The sequence below is a fragment of the Manis javanica genome, chromosome 5 (genome assembly GCF_040802235.1).
Source record: "Manis javanica isolate MJ-LG chromosome 5, MJ_LKY, whole genome shotgun sequence".
NCBI classification, from domain to species: Eukaryota; Metazoa; Chordata; class Mammalia; order Pholidota; family Manidae; genus Manis; species Manis javanica.
This window is the reverse complement of record NC_133160.1, coordinates 13,347,619-13,369,443: the sequence shown is the minus strand read 5'-3', so window position 1 is coordinate 13,369,443 and position 21,825 is coordinate 13,347,619. Positions and strand designations below refer to the sequence as shown.

The 21,825-nt window shown below is 43.1% G+C and overlaps 2 protein-coding genes across 2 annotated transcripts; both read right to left on the bottom strand.

Moving 5' to 3' along the window:
* Nucleotides 1-1,513: 1,513 nt before the first annotated feature.
* WFDC11 (WAP four-disulfide core domain 11) lies at nucleotides 1,514-7,112 on the bottom strand. The gene is made up of 3 exons (XM_073238047.1): nucleotides 7,095-7,112; nucleotides 2,668-2,809; nucleotides 1,514-1,656 (listed from the first exon to the last, which is right to left on the bottom strand). Exons 1-3 carry the CDS (start codon nucleotides 7,110-7,112, stop codon nucleotides 1,514-1,516), a joined length of 303 nt encoding a protein of 100 aa, XP_073094148.1.
* Nucleotides 7,113-12,977: 5,865 nt separating this feature from the next.
* On the bottom strand, nucleotides 12,978-14,335 carry LOC118970339 (WAP four-disulfide core domain protein 10A). The gene is made up of 2 exons (XM_037007269.2): nucleotides 14,201-14,335; nucleotides 12,978-13,292 (listed from the first exon to the last, which is right to left on the bottom strand). Exons 1-2 carry the CDS (start codon nucleotides 14,289-14,291, stop codon nucleotides 13,144-13,146), a joined length of 240 nt encoding a protein of 79 aa, XP_036863164.2. The 5' UTR covers nucleotides 14,292-14,335; the 3' UTR covers nucleotides 12,978-13,143.
* Nucleotides 14,336-21,825: the final 7,490 nt, after the last annotated feature.

Below are 21,825 nucleotides of genomic sequence, written 5' to 3'. Positions count from 1 at the left end.
TTTCATTTTCTGTTTTCTTTAAGAAAAGTGTTACATGGAAGTTGTCTGCTCTTTTTCCATTAATTGTGTACCATTTTGTTTTAATAGATCAACAGTAACAGTTTTATGCTCAAATTGGTCTCAGCTTTGGCCACTGAGAGCTCTTTCAGGTTGATTCCTGTTTCTCATTATTTTGATTTTTTAGTATTTCCTTACTGACCCTAAGCAATGTCTCCATCTCATCTTGTTTTTCTTAAGCCCAGTTCTACAATCAGCCATTTCTCTAAGAAGCCTTAGCTCATTTATTGGAGACTGGTATTAAGAAACCAAGATCAGAGGTCTTGGTATGCTTTTTGCTACTGTGGTATCACTGCTTATAGTCCCTTTCAGCAGGTATAAATAGGAAATATATGTGTATAACTAATCCATGTACACATACATGTCCATAATCATTTCTGCATCTGCCTATCTGTATATGTATTATTATTCAATGTGAGCTCATATTGATGTCTCTGATTATAACCCAGTACCCCTGGGGGTTATTCCAGCTTTCTCCCTCTGCTTATAAGTAACTTTTTTTCTCTGACAGAAACATTGCTCTTATCACCTGCCAGCTGTTGTTTGTTCAATCTTGTATACATGTAAAGTAGTTTTACAATTGTTTACCTACACCCTGTGAGAAACAAACTTACCAGAGACCAGCTTGCCAGTCACCCACTTTATAATGTCATATGAGAAATAAACTTCTATTCTGTGAAGCCCATGATTAGACCATCAGTTCTAAGGTAATCAGGTGCGGAAGCAGTAGTTGGAAGTTTCCATATACTGTAGGATCAGAATAATACTGGGGTTGTAATACAGGCAATCAAGCCTAGTGGAATGAAGTAGAGAAAACCCAAAGACCATTGTTGGTAATTGAGTTTATTTGTGAAGGATTTTCTCCTGCCCAGGCCTCAGTGAGAATAGACTAGTGTCCCGGTGGGAGGTTAGGGTTTTAGCCATTCTTGCAAAGATTTTCTGTAAGAGAAAAAGGTTATATGCTTCAAGGCTAGGGAATTCTGAGAAATAAGCATTCATTCTCAAGCTTAATATTACCCATCCCTGCCAGACTATGGGACAGGAATACTTTGTATCACAACGGGAATTGTCCACTTCTGATTAGGTGGGGGTATTCATTCACTGAACAAAGAAAGGTACAAATCTGCTGCTTGACTGAGCCAAAGGGGTTGGTGCAATGGTCTGACTGTGGTTAGCAATCTGGACAAAAATTAGGAAAAGAGCAAACTGTTGAATGATACAATGAAGACACACAAGCGTTGATTATATACTGAAAAGCAGCAAGCGCCCCAAGCTGGTGTCTTGGTTTATTTGTCACTGAATTGCTTTCCAGGTTTAGAAGACAGTGTCTTCTGCTTTTTGTGCCTAGGATTTGGGATAACTCATTCGTCCGTTTCTGAATAATAGCATCTGGGAAGAGGGGGTGAATCAGTAAAGACACACGTGCAAGCACACATCCACACATCCACCAACTCACTTAATTTTTCCAGCAGATGTTTCCACAATAGGTCCAGCAGCATGTAGAGTTTATGCTCACACATTTAAAGGTTCTAGAGCACTTGTTGGTACAGTCACGGGCTGTTGGATTTCCCCAGCACTCCTCAATTAATGTGTCATCGTCTGAAATTGAGATGAGATGGTAAGACGCTGACGGACCATGTAGCCAAGTGTGGGAAGAGAAGCCCTTCCTAAGCCCAGCAGACCCTGTAGAACCTGAGCTCCAAGTCCCGACAAAGTATCCATCTGCCTTACAAGCAAGTCCCCTTCTTGAGCCTCCTCACTGCATCTTTCCTGACCTCCTTGCTTTCTCTGCTCCCAGAGGTCGTACCAGTGCTGCAGAGCCCTGGGCCCTCTCGGACATCCTGGAGACGGAACGCAGCTTACTCCCAGCGGTCATGTGCCCTCCTACGCAATCTACATTTATATAACAGGAGAGCTCAGGGCTGAGATACAGTTAGCACACCTATCTCACAGTGTGGGATGCTAGACCAGGGCTAGTAAGGAAAAGCTTCTCTCCTCTTTTCTTCCACCTCTGTTGACCCTGCCTTTCATAACTCAGCCTCCCTCCAAATGCTTCTCTCTCTTACCCATTTTTCTTGATCCCCCTTTATTGATTCCATTTGCTTATCACATGTCCCCCAACTTTGCTCCACTAGGGATCCAACTCATGTTTGTTTTTTTTCTATCATTTCACATTGTGAAAGATCCTGCTACTAAAACTAAGGTATATTTTAAGAAATACCCATTTGGCACTCCTCAAAATACCCACAGCTAGGACACAGAGCTTCTAGAAGTATGGGAAGATCCAGTGCCTCTGTATTAGTGCTTCCTCCCTCAAAGAGAGCCTGACGTGGGAAAATACATCGTATCCTTATAACTTAACGGAATGAATATAAAAGTTGATAGATATTCATTGCCACTTTCAAGGTTGGAAGAGGAAACACTGAAGGACTTAAACTTGGGAATGTCTTGAATCTCTGTGCATAAAAAGGTCTCTGAGTCTCCAAAAGGTAATCCAAGGAAGGTGGGTCCTGAGTCAGATGTGCCAGACACAATACCCCACCACTTGTCCAGGAACTAGCACAGCACATACACACTCACTTTGATCCCCAACCCAGCCTCAGGACCTACCAGCTTTGTCCTTCATGCCGCCCAGCACAGACATTAGCATACAGAGGAATGTCATGAGTAGAGATGTCCAGAGCTTCATGATGTTGACCGTATGTGTCTGACTATTATGTTTGTCAGGATTGTTTTTCCTTCCCAGTCGCTGCTAGAGATTGAGAGTTATCAACAGAGTTGTGAAGCAAGAGACAGTGCTTATAGAATTTCTTTACACTTCTGTCTTCTAGTTTTTCTTCCTTGCCCTCCATTCACCCAACAACAGGCACACGCCTAAGCTGAACCTTAGCTTTGCTGAAAAGTATCTCTCCATCTCACACTTCATGCCTTCCTTTTGCAGAAAAACAAAATTATTTTAAAAATGTGTTGTCTTCCCTTGATTAAAAGATAGTTCAAATTCAGTTTACAAAATTCTTAAATAAAAAAGTACAAAGAAGACAATGAAATATTCCTGGCAATCCCACTATTTTGGCATATGTTATTCTGTTTATGTGTGCATGTATGTGACTGGGAATTGCTTTTATAAAGTTGAGATCATATCAGCCTTGCTGCCATATATCTTGACTTTTTACTTAAAAATTTGTGACATGATATTAAAATGAGAGTTTTCACCAAGACCCCTGGATAGTACCTAGTATGAGCTTGTGAGCTGGATCAACTTGTAGGACTTAAAAAGATAGAAAGGGATGGCCAAAAAGTAGCTAAGGGACTCTTAAAAAGCCTTACTTGCTTTAGAAGTAGAAAATGGTCAGAATTTTTACATATTTATTTGAGGATTTTTGAGCAGATTTTCTTTAAAGAATGGTATACACTCTTAATTCCAAGTCACTAGAAAGGCTTTAAGGATGCCTCCCACAGAGCTTTATGTGTGCCCCAGGGGTCTGTGGAGACATGGTAGGTAAGTGTCTGAGTTAAACCTGAGACTGCAAAAGGGCAGGTGGCTGGCTGACATGACCTATGTCCCCAAGGAAGAGACTGCAGCCTGCACTTTGATAGAATCTGATAGGGCAAAGAATGCAAGAAAGAGCCAGTGTGGGTCTGTGCCAGATTCATCCCAGACGGGCCACCTGGGAAGACCATGGGACCTCAGCAGAAGGAAACAGATAGTGAGTGACCAGATGCCGAGGGTCTGGGAACGGAGTCGCAATGGACCAACGGGAAGGGAGATGGATTTAAGAGAACCACAACTGAGAAATTTCCATCAGTTGGGGGTGGGGGGATGGAAACCCAAAGAATCCATGAAACTACCCACAACAGAGCCAATGTTAAGCAATGCTAAGCCCTGAAAGCACAAAAATGCACTACTACCTGCCAAAAATAGGTGTCCTGACCCCTTTATCTCTTCCCTCCTCCACCACCAAAATGGCACTCAGCCATCGAGAAAGGAAACTGACCCCATCTCTTCTCTACTTGCGGGCAACCCTACTTTCAATTCAAGCTTAATGTTTGGACTACTGCATAGACTTAGACTTTTTTTACATATTCTAAATTGAGGCAGTTCTGGAAAAGTCAAGTCCCATACCCAGTCTCTCAGACAGAGGCAAGGAAGCAGCTTTTCTGCATACATTTAAATGAGACAAAGGACAAGGCATTCAACATATTACAGTAACACTCCCCGTGAGTATTTTCCCAGCATACTATTTACACATATCATTAATAGTTTCCCATTGATCATGAGACATCTGAAAATTTACAACTTATCTTCTTTGGGGGAAAAAAGTCATTGGGAACCTTCTTGCAACTGAAATTTGGTGAAACCCATTATTAGCTTCAGAGCACAAATTTGTAGATCTAGACGTCCAGGTAAAGGATACTGCCTATTTCACACCCTAGATAGTCATTGCCAGTTTTTTTCTCCATTAAGATTGGCTTATTGTACCAACAAGATACATCTTGTCTTACCCTAAGAAGGAAATTCTCTCCCATTTCTTACTACACTGTAGACGGTATAGTAGCGGGCAGAGAACCAAACATGAGCACTGGAGTCAGAGACCTGGGCTTGAACCTCAGCTCCAAACCATTTAGCTTAATATATGTGAATGGCCAACCACCTCACTGCTCAGAGCCTCAGTTTCCCTGTCTGTGATATGGGGTGATATCAGTACCCACATTGCAAATATTGAATACATGAAGCACTGAGTATAGGGCCTGGGCACACAGAAAGGGCAAAGTAAATGTTGGCCATTATTTAAGTTCAGACTCTCTTCTCCAGAGGGGTGAAATTATTACCATTTAATTTCATTGACTTTGCTGCAGCTTTTTTTTTTTCTAACTTTCTGACCTATTTGGAATGAATTATGATGAATGGGTGAGGAACCCATCTTTCATTCATCTGTCCTGAATTTATTCACCCCACAAATACTTATGTGAAGTGACTACCAGAAGCCAGGCACTATCCTAGGCACTGAGGGAACAGCACGGAGGAAAGCCCTCCCCTCATAAAGCTGACATCCTAGTACAGGAGACAGTCAATAAACAAGATACATAATACTGTGGCGAGCATTTAGTGCTGTATATAATTATCAAATCACTAATGTACATCTGAAACTAATATAGTACTGTATAGCAACTACATACCAAAAAAATTCTTTTTTTAATTTTGAAAAAGAAATATACAATAATAGATGAAGATCCACGTGAAGGAGAGAAAAATAAGAGGGGGGTCTAGGGCCGGGAACACAGAATATGCGGAGTTAAGCGCAGGCTGTTATTTTAGGCAGCTCACTGGTAGTGTTAGGAAAAGGCTAAGGATGGATCAAAAAGATTCTCAGTCCTTTCCCCACCCCCTCTCACTCCTAACCTGGTGCTTCCCTCCCCAGAAGCCAAACAGAAGGGACAATAAAAGAAACAACGACAAAGAAGATGCCTGGACGCTATGAATTACACGGCCCCAGTGGAGTCGTTGTCTCTTTCCCTGCAAGTGACCAATTTTTCCTCAGTCTTTATTTTTGCTTCAACATTTTCAATCCGAAGCAAAGCTACATGAGTTGACTGAAATCCCTTCAAATGCTCAAAAGCAGGCACAGTATCTAGAGACAAACTTCTTAGAAGGACTACATGGCATATGTGAAAAACTGTAAAAGAGGAAAATAAAATTTGAGGCACATGGGTCATTAGATGGACTGCCTTTAACTTTTTTCAACTATTACTTAGAGATAACTTCCAAGATACAAGAGTGAGAATAGTACAAAGAGCATCTGTATACCGTTTGCTCAGATTCATCTGTTTTAAGAGTTTACTGCTGATTACCTGCTTTCACTCTTCTTTTTCTCTCATTCACTGAACCATTTGAGAGTAAGTACATATGCCATTAGGTCTAATACTTCAGTGAATATTAACAATAGAGTTAATGAAATTTAAAACATTGATAAAACACATTTTTATCTAACCTACCTCAGTATTCCATTTTATAAATTCACCTAATAATGACCTTTGTCTTTCATGATGTTAAAAGTTTTGAAGAATATAGCCAACCTTTTCTTTTAACTGAACATTCCTCATTTAGGGTCTATCTGAAATTTTTCTCATGATTGGAGTCAGGTCACAGCTTCTCAGTGGGAGTACTACGTAAGCAACACATACTGTCCATCTCAGACTATCACATAGGACGGGACACGGCAGCCATCCATGTCATCATTCTCTGCCTCAGATTCTCCATTTAAACAAAAGGACAATAATTTTTTCCATTAAGGGATAATGTTGGTCTGGTTTGGGGGCATGATTCAGACAGGAAGTCAGCCAACGAAGCCACCAGGGGAAGTGTCTGCAGGCTCACACGTCCAGCCCCAGGACTCTGGCTTCACCTACCTCTGAAGGTGCTCAGGGTAGGAGTGCTGGGAATTACTTGGCTGATGGCTCTTGCTGGTCTCCGGGAACCACAGTCCTTGCACGGAGGCAGATGATGAGCAGAACAGATTGCAAAGACTCTGAATGCAATCATGGCTATGGTTGTGCCAGATCTCCGAGTTCTACCCCAAGCCATAAATTGGGTACATTCGGAACATTGTCTGCTGTCACCGAATTCCTATTTAAGGAGTACTTTCTTTTTTCTTTTTTCTGCAGGTAATAAAGGTTGAACCAGAACACTGTGGAATTGCAGGAGCCCCTCCCCACACCTCCCCAACCTCCACCTCCACCCGGTTTCCTTCATCACACACATTTCCTGGAAGTCTGTGTGGTTGGGAGTGTGATGGGGGTGGGGAGCTAATCTGTATATCTATTTTTCTCTAAAATTTGTGTGATGAGTTTTGTAAAGTTCCATCCATCTCTGTGTTAACTTCTCCATTGTTAGCATCAGCCTAACACAACCTTATTGTCAATGTCTTGTGCCTTTTGGGCTGGTAAAAAGCCGGGGCTCTGCCAAGGGAGCCTGGAAAAGGTCACATTACAGGGAGATTGAAGACTCAGCCTGGATTCAGATCCCAGCTTCCACTCACTTTGGGCAGGCCACTCATGCTCCCTGTGCCTCCATGTCCTCATTTGCAGAGTGGGGATAATAACAGCACTTTCCTTCCTCATTGGGTTGTTGAGAGGGTTCTGTGAGTGATTATTTGCTAACTACTTAGAGCCAATGTCTGGCATAGAGGCAGTGCTATGTAAGGTTTGCTAAATAAGCAAATGAAACATTTACCCAGTTAGGTGTCAAGAGTCACCCAGCTTAACGCCAAACTCACTAAATGTCAGGTATTTAACAGGTATTAACTGATACTCTTAATGGCCCTATGAGTTCAATATTACTGTTATTCCTGTTTCATAGTCACAGAAACTGAGGCACAGAAGAGTTAAGTGACTTGCCCAAGGCCACACAGCTAGTAAGTTCCAGGTACAGGATTTAAAAGAAAGTGAGTCCAGAGCTATGCATGCCAGACGGTGGAGCCCCCAGCTTCTCTTGGACCAGAGAGCCATGTTACTTCTTGGGCCCATTTCCCATTATTCAGATCACTTTCTCCAGGTGCACTTATAAATCTAGCAAAGATGCATAATGGAAAGGGGGACTCCAGGGGCCGAGTGAATTGTGGCTACCTCTGGGTAAGTCCTACCTGGGGGCCCCAGAGCATTGGAGCATTCCCGGAGTTGCCTGGGTAGAACAAGAAAGATGGTGAGCAAAACGGAAGCAAAGCCTGTGGATCGCCTGAACATTTTCTTCTCTGGGTCTGTTTCCTTGCCTTTTCCCGCTTTACAACATATCCTTGGCCTTGACCTCTTCATGGGGCCCCTCACTGCTTCATCCTAGTTACTCCTTTCTGAAGAAAAAAAGGTTTATTGCCAGAATATCCTTGTTGTTTTTGTACAATTAAAAGAGCAACCCATGCTTGGTGCATAAATCTTGTAAATCTATGAAAATGACCAAGAAATTTTTTAATCACTCTTAGTTTTATCACCCGTGCTAACAGTTTTGTGTATATTCATCTAGTCATATATGTATATATATTTATATATTATATATTGTATATATACACACATATTAATTAATTATATATAATAAACAAATACATACATGTATATGACTACATGGATATGTGTATGTGTGTGTGTGTGTGTGTATATAAAACAAGAACGCTACAAGGCACATGGAAGACAAATGGGAAAAACAATAGAAGTAAGTCCTTTCTTATCAGTAATTGCTTTAAATGTAAATGGGTTAAAGTCTCCATTCAAAAAACAGAGATAGGCAGAATAGATAAAAATATATGGTCCAACCACAGTCTAGCTACAAGAGACTCACTTTAGATCCAAAGACACAAAGAGATTAAAAGTGAAAGGAAGGAAAAAGATATTCCATGCAAATAGTTAAAAAGAGAGTCGGGGCAGCTATACTAACATCAGACAAAACAGACCTTAAATGAAAAAGATTACAAGAGACAAAGGTCATTATATATTAGTAGAAGCTTCAGTACAGAAAGAAGATTATAATTAATTATTACATAATTATAAACATTTATGCACTTAATGACAATATCAAAACAGAGAAAGCAAAACTGACAGGGTTGAGAAATAGACAGAAATAAACCTTTACATACATGGTCAAATGATTTTTTTGACAAAGGTGCCAAGACCTTTCAATGGGAAAAGGACAGTGTTTTCAACATGGGTGCTGGGAAAACTGGATATCCACATGCAAAAGAACCAAGCTGGACCTTTACCTAACACTGCATACAAAAATTAAATCAAAATAGACCACAGACATAAACATAAGATCTAAAAATATAAAACTCTTAGAAAAAAACATAAGGAAAACTTCATGACAGATTTGGCAACAATTTCTTGGATATGATATCAAAGACACAGGTCACAAAAGAAAAAAATAAGCAAACTGGACTTCATGAAAAATTTAAAAATTTTGTGCATCAAAAGAGTACAAAGACACCTCACAGAATGGGGGGAAATATTGGCATATCATATATCTGGTAAGGAATTAATATCCAGAATATAGAGAGTGCTAAAACTCAGCAACAATAAAAAAACCAAACCTTATCTCCAGTACCTGCAAATGTGACGTTATTTGGAAATAGGGTCTTATCATATGTAATCACTGTGAAATGGGGTCATACTGGATTAGGGTGGGCTGTAATACAATGACTAGCTTCTTTATAAGAACAGGGAAATTTGGATTTAGACAGATACAAACACATGAACGAAGGCGATGTGAAGACAAAGGCGAAGATTAGAGTTTGCATCTACAAGCAGAGGAATGCTAAGGACTGCAGCAACTGCAAGAAGCTGGAAGAGAGACATTGGATAGATTCTTCCTCAGCACCTTCAGAAGGAACATGGCTCTGCCAATGCCCTGATATTATACTTCTAGCCACTCAAATATGAGAGAATAAATTTCTGTTGTTTTAAGCCATCCAATCCAGTTTGTGATTCTTTGTTGAGGCAGCCCTGGGGAACTCAAACAAGAACCAGCAAAGAAGTATAAAATATTTATGTGGTGAAATCCGTAACTGCGTGAAATTATCACCTTTTCTAAAAAAGTTTCTGAGAGTTTTCAGTTTTTAGTGACAATCTTAAAATCAAGACACAATCGCCAAAAATTCCTTGAAGTTGTTAAAAGCAAGTTTTTAAAAAAGAAGTTGCCAGGTGTAATTATGGCTGCTCAAATTGGTTCTCTTCAAAAAACCCAGACGGATCAGCAAGGAGAGGGAATACGTCAATCCATAACTCCTACCCTCAGCCTAATGAAGAAATAGAGAATGCTACAAATTTAAAGGGTCTGCGAACAGAGAAATAAACACCCAGGTCCAGCAGACAGTGTTGGAGTCCACGTTCATCCAGAGATACACATAGATGGCAGCAACTGCATGAAAATGAGGGCATGGGAGCAGAGGACTTAGTGTAGGACACAGATGCAGTCACCCTCAGAAAATGAAAAGTCCAAATGTAAATAGAGGAATACAGACACTAAGGCTGATACCTGGTCGATGAGATCTCTCATTCTTGAGAAATCAGATGGGAGGAATTTGAAATCTGAGGACCCAAACAGGTAAGCAGGGGAAGCCACCGTTTCTTAGGAGCAAATGGGGACATGAGAAAGGAAGCACTTTGGAGAGTAAGTGTCAACGGAAAGAATGAAGCAAGAGGGGAAATCAGCGGGTCCTTGGAGCCCTGCACCTGATTATATGGTTACTCATTTCCTCTGGAACCGATCAAGCTCAGTCTCACGTACACCATTTCCATTTGACAACAGACCGCCTCTATGTACATCCCATGTTAAGACTTCATGAATCAGAAAATTCCCAGTATGTCATGGGACAGTTCCCATTATAAACGGACTTGATGTCCTATGGGTCAGGCATTCAGTCTTGACCAGAGTCCCCCAGCAAGAAAGCTCCTTCTCAAATGGAAAACACCCAGCAACAGAAGAGGAAAAAGCCCTGCCCTCAGCTTTCCAGGTGTGTGTTCTGTGCTTCTCCTACGTGGACTCGGCAACTGTTCTGTCTGGTATCTTAACCTGTCACAGACACTTTTAATGTAATGCATACGCTGGGTGCTAAGACACAGTGGCAGGCGACTATGAACACCTTTGGGACCTGCTGCAAAATCTTTCCTCAATCTGGGTCTCACTCAAATCCAGCAGCCTTACATTCCCCGTGGTAACAGATAAGAAGAGAATGCCCAGAAGTGGCCTTTGCTGTCTCCAAATACCAAAGAGATCCACAAAGCATTGCGTCTTTCTTCACAGTGGACAGTACATGGAGAGGCACTTGCCTCCTGCCTCAGAGGGACTGTGCTTCTGGGCCCCAGGCCACAGGACACCGGGAGAGTTTACCACCATGGCAACTCCTGGGCTATGGTACAAGGCCTGTCCTCTGGCAGGAACACGGTAAAGCACCTAGATTACATGCAATTTCCACTCCCTACAGCCACTTGGCATAACATAATCAATATGATGGACAGGCATGAGTTCTATAGGACATCAAGTAATCAAATATTCTTCAGACTCTAATATGTCAAAGAGCCAAAGAAATCACTCAGTCCTGAGGGGAGATAGTGAAGATACAATGCCAAGTCCATGCATGTAAGACAGCTACTTCTAATATTATTGGTCGAAAGAATTTGCTAGGATCAGGTCTGGAGCATGAAAAGAGAACAAATAATGCAAAAGTCATGGCACCCGTGGAGCTATGTGGTTGGGCACAAACAGACCAGCCCTGATCTGCAATTCTCTGCAGGCTGGGGCTTGACAGCTTGGAGACCCAGATCATGGCAGAATTTGCATTTGCATCTTCCTCTGCCTCCCTGAGATTCCAGGAGTCCCTACTCCTCCACTCTACCTAATATGGAGGCTCACAGTTGTTCCAATAACACAGGAAAGGCTCTGCATGCACCCCCCCACAGCCATAGCTCTCCAGGTGTAGCCCCTGAGTTCCCTGGGGCAGCTGCACTGTCCAGAGAAAGCAGGGCACCTGTTATCACATAACTGGAGAAAGGCACCTGCTGCCATAAAATCCATGGTCCATGGTGTTCATGCCAGGGCCAAGGAATGGGTCAGCCTGACACCCACGGTGTACCCATGGGGTAGGGAGCACTGGACCTGACGTGGGAGGACATGTCCTACGTGGCCCCAGGCAGGTAGCTTGCCTCTCTTAATAGTCTCTCCCAGGGTGTTTGGGGCAAGGCCAAGCCCGGGGAGGATGCTGGGAGACTGAGGCTATGTGAGGAGGCACCACGTAAGAGTTCCTGCAGAGCACGCCCTTACCACCCACCCCCTCCAATGATGTCGTGTTGGTGGTTGATCACGATCTCTTCCAAAGGCCCCCCTGTCCAAGAACAACTCTTAGGAGAGGTCGAGAAGCAAATCCAGTAGCAGGAGCCCGTGATGCTTCTGGGGACCAGCGGCTCTGGTCTGACAGGCGGTTTCCTCCGCTGACGTCTCCTTCCTGAGCATCCGCAGGAAGCACCGGACTGGAGGGCAGTACAGCACCCCTGCCCCCAGCGTGCCTGCCTGCCCGAGGTCTTCACACTCGACTCTGTGTCCTGATTGGCCCCATGACCCGCTCCCTGGGTTGGCCCCAGGACCACCTCCGAGGAATGGTGATTGCACCGACTAGAAGGGCTTCTGAGTCCCAGTGATTAGTTTCCAGGGACTCACGAGGAGACTGTGGCCAAGCCCCAGGGTGTCCTGTGCAGATTTATCCTTAGCATCACCATGAGCCACCTGCTCCCCCACACCTGGGAAAGGCAGGGACCACTCAGTTAATGGAAGGCACCCTACTCCAGGCCCCCTCATAAGGGTGGGGCCGTACTGGTGGAGGAAGGAGTGGGGCTCACTGAGGTTAGCACAGGCTCTCCCTTCCACACCAAGGTCTCACCACATGGGGAGGAAGCCAGCGAACAGGGAGTCCAGGGGGAACATGCTCCTCTGGCTGCATCCAGACCTCGCACTCTCTTTTGGCCTTGGGCCTGTCCCTTAACCTCCCTGGAATTCCTATTCTTCCCTGTAAGGAGGCAGTCATCTGAGCCTCACAAGGCGAACGGGCAGGCCAGGATGGGGGGTCAAGTTCGATGAGAGGCCTCCTTGGGGGCCTCCTACTCTGAGCCCAGGCTCTAGCCTCCACCTGGCGCCTGTCCTGTTGGGAGGGAAGTGTTCTCCTTAGCTGGGGGAGATGCCACACATGAGCAGTTTCTCCCCCCGGGAGCGCTGGCTCAGGGAGCAGCACAGCTAGGAGCCAAGTCTCCAGGGGCCTGGCAGGGTGAGTGGGCCAAGGGAGGGGCCCAAGGGAGCGTGACAGGCAGAGAGACCAGAGAGCTGGACCCAAGGGCACCCTGGGCCTCTGTGATCACAGCACTGGAAGAAACCAGGCAGGTCCTGGGGCATCTGTTCTCGTTTATTTGCCAGGAACGAGTAGTTCAGACAGTGGGGCGAGTGACACTCCTGCAGACAGCCTTGAGCGTGGGATCTGAGGTCCCCGTGCCTGGTGGCGGGCACCGTCCCTGAACAGAGGGTCAGGGGAGCGGGATGCCCCTTCCCGGCCCCTCTCCATCTCACAGGAGGCTCATGCAAACGTTCCCGCAGAAGGTGGAACAGCAGATGTTGTTTGCTTGACACTCTTGGTGATACTCACACCTGCGTCTGCACATGTATATGTTGGTGGACTTCTCACACACCTTGATTTCTGTGGGTAGCTGTGTTCCTGAAACAGACCAGAAGCCGGGTCAGAGGAACCAGGTTCCTAGAGAAGACCCCTCTCAGGCTATAGCCTCCTGCAGGACCCGGACACGGTCCCACCCACCACTCCTGGACCTCTCGGGTCCCTTTCTGCCCGTCACCAAGCCTATGATTGGCAGGATCTTAACTCTTACTGCCCCCTCCTCCCCACCTAGCCCTTGATGCTGGGGCCCCCAGGACTCTCTCCTTACTCTTGCTGCCGGGACCCTGCTTCCCATTATCGTGCCCTTGGCGAAGACACCCCCATAGAATCAACACTGACCCTGCGAGCTCCACGAAGTCAGGGCACCCTGCACACCATCCCCTACTCTCCAGAATCAGGAGGTCCACAGAGGAAGGTGAGCTTGGCCCTCTGCCCTGTCTCTCCTCCCTCACTGTCACTGTCTCCAGCACATCTGACCCTTCCCAGCAAACAGCAATTTCCGTACTTCCCCTCCACTGCCACCATCCTGGCCCCTGTGATGATAACTTACCTTGGCCTTGTGTCCCCCAAATCTGCTTCCCCAGTGGCCCTTCATCCTACACCCACTCCCATGCATGCCTGGATGTTTATCTGTCGCATGTGTATATAGATCAAAGAATAGCTGTTTTGTTTTCCCATGTTATTCTCAGCCCCGCTGTTCCTTTCATTACCGTGTGGCCCAACTGTCTCTGGATTTGGGGAATGGAGAAGAGAGAGGTGTAGGTTCCCCCTCCCACCCCATCACAATTCCCAGGCCTGGGGGAAGGGGTTGGGGCCATGGTTTGGGAGGAGCCGAGTCTTCAGTGGTGTGGTCAGAGCAGGACGCGCGACAGGCTCCAGTCCCAGGCCCCCGGAACCCGGACACCGCCCTGCTGCGTCCTCCCCATCGTGTTCCCTCACGCACCACCTACTCTGTGTCCGCCTCTGGCCACGGAACGCTCCCTCGGCCTGTCGCAGCAGCACACAGAGGAACAGGATGGGCAGCAGGGCCCGCGCTGGCATGACTCTGGTGGGAGAGGTGAGCTCTGCCTGGCACTGACTTCCCTGGAGAGCTGGGTGTGGAGAGGGACAGAGAGAGGGAACTGGTTTACCTGGGCTCCTTCCTGCCTCCCCTGGCCGTGCCAGGGCAGTGCCTGGAGTCCTCATTTCCTGCCTCTGCCCGCCCCTCACTGGGGCCTGTTCTCTGGGCAGAGACATCTCTGCCTCTCACATCATGCACCCTCTCCTCTGCAAGGAGAATTTTGTTCCTGAAATATGGAATCTATTTCTGTTTCTAATTACAATATAATTGACAGGAAAAAAGGAAAGAAAACATTATTTATAAAAAATCTGGCAACAAGCTACATTCATCAATGTATGAATGGATAAAGATGTGGTATATACATATACAATAGAATATTATTCAGCCATGAGAAAAGAAAGCCTGACATTTGTGATACTTGAAGGAAACTTGACCATTATAATAAGTGACATAAATCAGACAGAAAATACACCATTTATATGTAAAACTGAAAAAAGATGAATTCACAGAAACAGAAAAGAGTGATGGTGAACAGGGGCTGAAGCTTGGGAAGAAGGGCATGTTTGCAAAGGGTACAACTTCCAGTTATAAAGTGAATAGATTCTGGGAATCTAATACACAGCATAGTGATTATAGCTAATAATACTGTTTTATATACTTGAAAGTTGCCAAGAGAGGAGATCTTGAATGTTCTCACCACTAAAAAGAAATGATACCTGGTTTAGTACACTTGGTGTGGGAGATCACGGGGAGAACAGTGAAGCACAGAGAAGGCACACAGTGACTCTGTGGCATCTTGCTGCACTGATGGACAGTGACTGTATTGGGGTGTGGGTGGGGACTTGATAATAAGGATAAATGTACTAACCACATAGTTTTTTCATGTGAAACCTTCGTAAGAGTATATATTAATAATACCTTAATAAAAAATTAAAAATAAAACAAACAAAAAAGAAATGATACCTATGTGATATGATGGAGGTATTAGATAATGCCATGTTCCTAATCATTCTGCAACATGTAAGTGTATCAAATTAACATGTTGTACACAGTAAACTCACACAATGTTTGTATCAATTATATCCTAATAAACATGCATTTTTTCCAGCTTTAAGATATAATTGATAATTTATAATTGTATATAATGAATATATTTCAACTATATATAAATAAAGCTGGAAAACACCTATTTATTACATGCATATTCCTCTAGCTTTATACATATATAACTTATAGTTAATTAATATAATAAAATATTATATGTGATATAATTAATTGATGATATTTAATTATTATATTAATATATCTGTTACTATATAATACATATTACATGCTATTGTAATATGTATTATATATTATTAGTGAATATGTCAGAGGGAGACACTGGAGGAGGACATGGGAAGATCGCGGGCACACAGTAAGGGCCTCCGAGTTCAGACAGAGGAAGGGACCTGTCAGTCAAGGGCTCAGGGCAATTTATCCAGGAGGAGGTGATTGTTGACCATATATTGTGGAAGAATATTGTGGGCTCTCAAAGGTAAAGAAGTTTACCTAACGGGAAAAAGAGGGAGAACCTGAGGGTAGGGACTCCCAATAGGCATAGAATCTGGGAAGAAGATGGTGGGAAAAAAATGAACCCTATTCTGATGTTCTAGACCCCTAACACAGTGTCCATCAGTACACAGGTGCAGTTTATTTTCAAAATCTGTAATACTTGTAACTGCAGTTTACTGAATGCTGTGTGACCTGTGCCCAGTGCTCAGAGTCTCCAAGTTCATTTTTAGCTACTCATGAAAGGTCATGTTTGGTGAGTGGATACTATCATCCTAAGCCTATCGAACAGAAGTTATAGATCTGAAGTAGCTGTTCAAATAAGAGCTACATTTTCCTGATCTGACCACTCTGTGGCTAGTGTGGCAATATAAACACTGCAGCCAACAGGTTGATGGCAAAGGTTGGTTGTCACTTCTTAGCAGGGCCTAGAGAAGCTGGTAAGCCTCCTGCCAACCCTTTTTTCCTTCCACCAGCTTAGTATATAGAACAACACCATGAAGCCAAGAGATGGAAGGAGCCTGAAGCCCTGAATCACCAGATGGAAGAAGAGTCGCTCACTGGTGTCGAATAGCCATCTATATTTTTTGTATGAGCATTAATAAAACCTACTGCAGTTCAGTCATTATATGTTGGGGGCTCTTGGTTAGTGCCATTTAGTCTGTCCTAACAACACACATTTTAGGCAGAACCAGACAGGCTTATTTTCTTTCGCAGCACCCATGTTTTGGACCCAGTGGTCTGTGGCACTGGAGAGCCAGCCTAAGTGAAGCTGCTATTCCTTGCCTAGCCATCCTCACTGGCCCCAGAGTCTGACTTAGTAGAGGACCTTTCTTGGTGCAAAAGTAAGACAACGGGATTGCTGATTCAACTCTACAACAAACTCCTTCATACTCTTGGATAAGTTATGTCTTCATGTGACTCAGAGAGCAATGAAATGTTCAAATGATAGTGTTTGTGGATTTGAATTTGAAATCCTATGTGCAAGGTACTATATTCAGTGAGTGCTGTGTACTGTAAAGTAAGTCAGACACTTTTCATGCTTCTACAGGATTCATAATCTAGCAGAAGAAATAGAAAATTAAATCAGAATAACATAAAATGACAAAGGCTATGGAGGGGGAAAATATGAATATTGAAGCCTAGCAGAGGGTCTAATGATCCCAACTTGAGGGAATAAGTAAAGGATTCATGGAGGAATTATTCTCTCATGTAAACCCTTAAAGGGGAGTAGAAGTCAACCTTTGTATTCCTGCCCAGCGTGGGAAACAAAGTTAGTGCTCAACACACATTAGTTCTTTATCACTAATCTTGGGAACAGCCTTCAGCAGGAGAAAGCTATGCACCATTAATAAAATAGCTTCTAGCATGTTACCTGATTCTGAAGAGACTGAGTATCTCAGTAGCTGTTCTCAAACATGCTCATCATTAGCTTGGTGCTGTCATACCCAACAAGACATGAGTTCAGATAAGACCAGGAGAAATCTATATATTTGAAGTAGTACACACGGGATAGGAACAAGCAGGTCCATACTGTACAAGAGAAATACCCAAACAGATGGTCTAGATCCCTTTGTCACCTGACACTGTTATGTCTATGCTGCTCCATCAGCTCACACTTGTGGCACCAGGGGCTGTTTTCTATTAGCTGGTGCAGCAGAAAAATAAGGAAGTATGGTTCACAGATGCGTTGGGTCTCTAAGTGCCTGTAAGCTGAAAATCTACCATTTCTACACAACAATCCTACAGGTGTGATACTGGAGGTGTTGCTTAAAAGGCAATGGGGACAGGCATTCCTCTCTGTGGACAGAGGCTCTGGTGATCCACCTGTAGTTTCAGTAGAGAGAAGAGGCCTGAGATATCTACAGCCCCCTAAAGAGTGGTGAATGCTTTGCATGTTAGCTAGAGATCTGAAAGAAACAAGCCAGAAACTTGGAGACCAGAAGCTTGAGGAAGATATGTAGTGGGTGAGTGGAAGTGGGCACCACGTGTACATGACTGCAGGCGAGGCATGATACACCTGGCTATACTGGATGTCTTGGCCAGTTAATGCAGGCCAGATTCTGTCTTTAGCCACTCCAGCACTTTCACAATGGACCCAGGACTAGTGTAACCACGATGACAGAGGGGTTGGTTGTACATAGGTAGGTCATTAACATAAGCTCACAGCCACTAAAGCTGCTCTGGCTACTGCTGTGCAGAAGGCACAACCCAGAAGCAGCACAGAGCAGGCTGAGCCCATGATACAGCACCACTGCTCAGGAAGTGAATCAGCCACTTGCTGCGAGTTTAGGACAACAGACCCCTGCCTCCTTAGAAAGGGAGTGACTCACCTTGACTGGGATAGACACATATTCTAGGAGCATGATTTGGCTTTTTCTCTTGTGATGCCTCAACCAACACCACTAAGTCATGGCTCAAAGAATGCTTCATGTACTGACATGGGATTTTGGGTAACAGTGCCTCAGGCCAACTGACCAATTTGATTTCAGAAGAGGTTCAATAGCAGGCCCATACTCACAAGGTCTCCATGGTTCTACCCTATACGTATCATCCAGAACCTGTCAGCCTGACAGACCTGTGGATTGACCTACTGAAGAAGCATATAAATTGCCAGATTGGAGGTACCACCAGCAAAGATGCAGCACTTTCCTTCTGGTTGGGAAACATACTTTGAGCCAAAGGCCATTGTGCACTGCATTGTCTCCAATACCAGAATACATGAGTCCAGAACCAAGGGACTGACTGTAAGTAGCCACACTCTACATAATCCCCAGGAAATGTGCAACGTCAGGGTCCACACATCCATCAAGTAGACCTAAAAAACATATACAGACCACTCCACTCAACAGCAACAGAGTACATATTCTTCTCAACTATGCATGGTACATTCTCCAGATAAATCATAAAGTAGGCCACAAAACAAGTCTAAATACATTTTTAGGGATTGAAGTCATATAATGATATTCTCCATCCACAATAAAATTACATTAGAAATGGATAATAGAAGGAAACTGTAAAATTCACAAATATGTGGAAATTAAACAACACACCCATAAGTAAACAATGGGTCACAGATAAAAACACAATTAAAGTTAGAAAACACTTTAAGATAAATGAAAACACAATATACCAAAGCTTATAGGATATATAGGATGCAGTGAAAGCAGGGCTCAGCGGGGAATTGAGAGCTGTAAATGCTTAATTAAAAAAGAAGAATGGTCTCTGGGCATTTATCCATATACACAATACAATACTGATAAAGGAATATGAATTGGAGGACTCACATTTCTCAATTTTAGAACTTGCTACAAAGCTATGATAATCCAAAGAGTGTAGGACCAGCACAAGGATAGACATACAGAACAATGGAATAGAACTGAGAGTCCAGAGATAAACTCATGCATCTATGGCCAGTTGATTTTCAACAAACGTGCCAAGACCAACAGTTGTCACTTCAACAGATGGTACTGGGACCCTGGGTATTCACATGGAAAAGAATGAAATTGGACCCCTATCTCATACCATATACAAAAATCAATTCAAAGTTGATCAGTGACTTGAATATGAAAGCTACAAAATTCTAAGAAGAAAACAGAGAGGTAAATCATCATGACCTTGGATTAGGCAATGGATTCTTAGAAATGACACCAAAAGCACAATTACAACAAAAAGATAAATTGGACTTCATCAAAAAATCAAGAAGATAACCCCTATAATGTGGGGGGGAATATTTGAAATTCATGTAGTTTATAAGGGTCTAATATCTAGAATATATAAAGAACTCCTACAATTCAAGAAGAAAAAGACAAACAACCCAATGACAAAATTGCCAAGGACTGGAATAGACATTTCTCCAAAGAAGATACAGAAATGGTCACCAAGCACATGAAAAGATGCTCAACATTATTAATTATCATGGAAATGCAAATCAAAACCACAGTTAGATACCACTTCACATGCATATGGATGGCTATAATCCCAAACAATGATAATAATAAGTGTTGGTAAAGATTTGGAGCAACTGAAATTTTCAAGCATCAGTGATAAAAATATTCAATGGCTCAACTGCTGGGGAAACAGTCTGCAGTTTCCTCAAGAAGTTAAACATATCAAGTTAAACATATGACCTATTAATTCTACCCTGAGGTATAGACTCAAAAGAACTGAAAATAGATACCAAAAATAGATTCTAGTACACTAATGTTTATACTGCAATACTTCCACTTGCCAAAGGGTGCCAAAAACACAAATGTCCATCAATAGATGAATGGATAAACTGTGGTGTACACATACAATGGAATATTATTCAGATATAAAAATGAAGTGCTGATACATACTACAATATGAATGAACCTCAACAACTACAGACAGAACATTTCTCAGTTATGGTGAGAACTTGGCAAAAATTCAAAAGCTTGACAACATATTCTGTAATGAGAAACATACATGTTCACATGGTTGGTGGCAGTACAAAGTGGTACCTTTATGGAATAGAATTTGGAGATATTTAATAAAACTACACACAAATTTTCCCTTAACAAACAATTACGCTTTCAGAATCTATCCTACTGTTACACCTCCAACAATATAGAAAAACAGGCACATGAAAAATTACTCATTTGGCATGTCAGTAAAAGTAAAATCTCAAAAAATACATAAATGCCTATATAAAGGAGACTGGCTGTATGACTAAGGAGTATGCCCACAGTGGCACAGAATTTAGATGTTAGAAAGGGGAAATCACTATGAAGTGCCATAGAGTAATTTTCAGGATATATAGTTAAGTGAAAACAACAAGGTACAATTAGTATATTTGGGCCAGCAAAAAGGGAAATTGAGAATTCAAGTAAATGATCTTGGAGCAGGATCTTCTGGTGGAGGTGGTCTTGGCTTTCACCCGAGTACTGGGAGCTGGGGGACTGGGATGTCAGCCTGAAGATGCTTATTCTTCTCTAAACAAGGATTGGTATGAGAAGAGAAGGGTAGAGATCCAGTTCTTATGAACATAGATGTAAACTTCCTTAAAAACAGCAAAACTGCACTTCACACCAGTTAGGATGGCCAACATCCAAAAGACAAACAACAACAAATGTTGGCGAGGATTTGGAGAGAGGGGAACAAACCCTCCTACACTGCTGGTGGGAATGTAAACTAGTTCAACCATTGTGGAAAGCAGTATGGAGGTTCCTCAAAAGACTCAAAATAGAAATAGCATTTGACCCAGGAATTCCACTCCTAGGAATTTACCATAAGAATGCAGGAGCCCAGTTTGAAAAAGACATATGCACCTATGTTTATTGCAGCACTATTTACAATAGCCAAGAAATGGAAGTAACCTAAGTGTCCATCAGTAGATGAATGGATAAAGAAGATGTGGTACATATACACAATGGAATATTATTCAGCCATAAGAAGAAAACAGATCCTACCATTTGCAACAACACGGATGGAGCTAGAGGGTATTATGCTCAGTGAAATAAGCCACGTAGAGAAAGACAAGTATCAAATGATTTCACTCATCTGTGGAGTATAAGAACAAACTAAAAACTGAAGGAACAAAACAGCAACAGACTCACAGAACCCAAGAATGGACTAACAGTTATTAAAGGGAAAGGGACTGGGGAGGATGGTTAGGAAGGGAGGAATAAGGGGGAAAAGGGGGCATTACGATTAGCACACATAATGTAGCAGGGGTGGGGGACACGGGAAAGGCAGTATATACAGAGAAGACAATGATTCTATAGCATCTTACTATGCTGGTGGACAGTGACTGTAATGGGGTATGTGGGGGGGACTTGATAATAGGGGGAGTCTAGTAACCATAATGTTGTTCAAGTAATTGTACATTGATACCAAAAAAAAAAAAATAGCAAAACTGAACTGAGCAACATAAAAATGATAATATACAATGATCACATTTGATTACTGGAGAAATGCATGAATGGTTTACTGCTAGAAATC

Coding starts and splice junctions, on each gene's coding strand:
- WFDC11 (XM_073238047.1), bottom strand. Junction 1,657..2,667: donor CGGCATGAAGGACAAAGCTG/GTAGGTCCTGAG, acceptor TCTCAATTTCAG/ACGATGACACATTAATTGAG.
- LOC118970339 (XM_037007269.2), bottom strand. CDS start 14,291: ATGCCAGCGCGGGCCCTGCTGCCCATCCTGTTCCTCTGTGTGCTGCTG. Junction 13,293..14,200: donor TGGCCAGAGGCGGACACAGA/GTAGGTGGTGCG, acceptor GGTCTGTTTCAG/GAACACAGCTACCCACAGAA.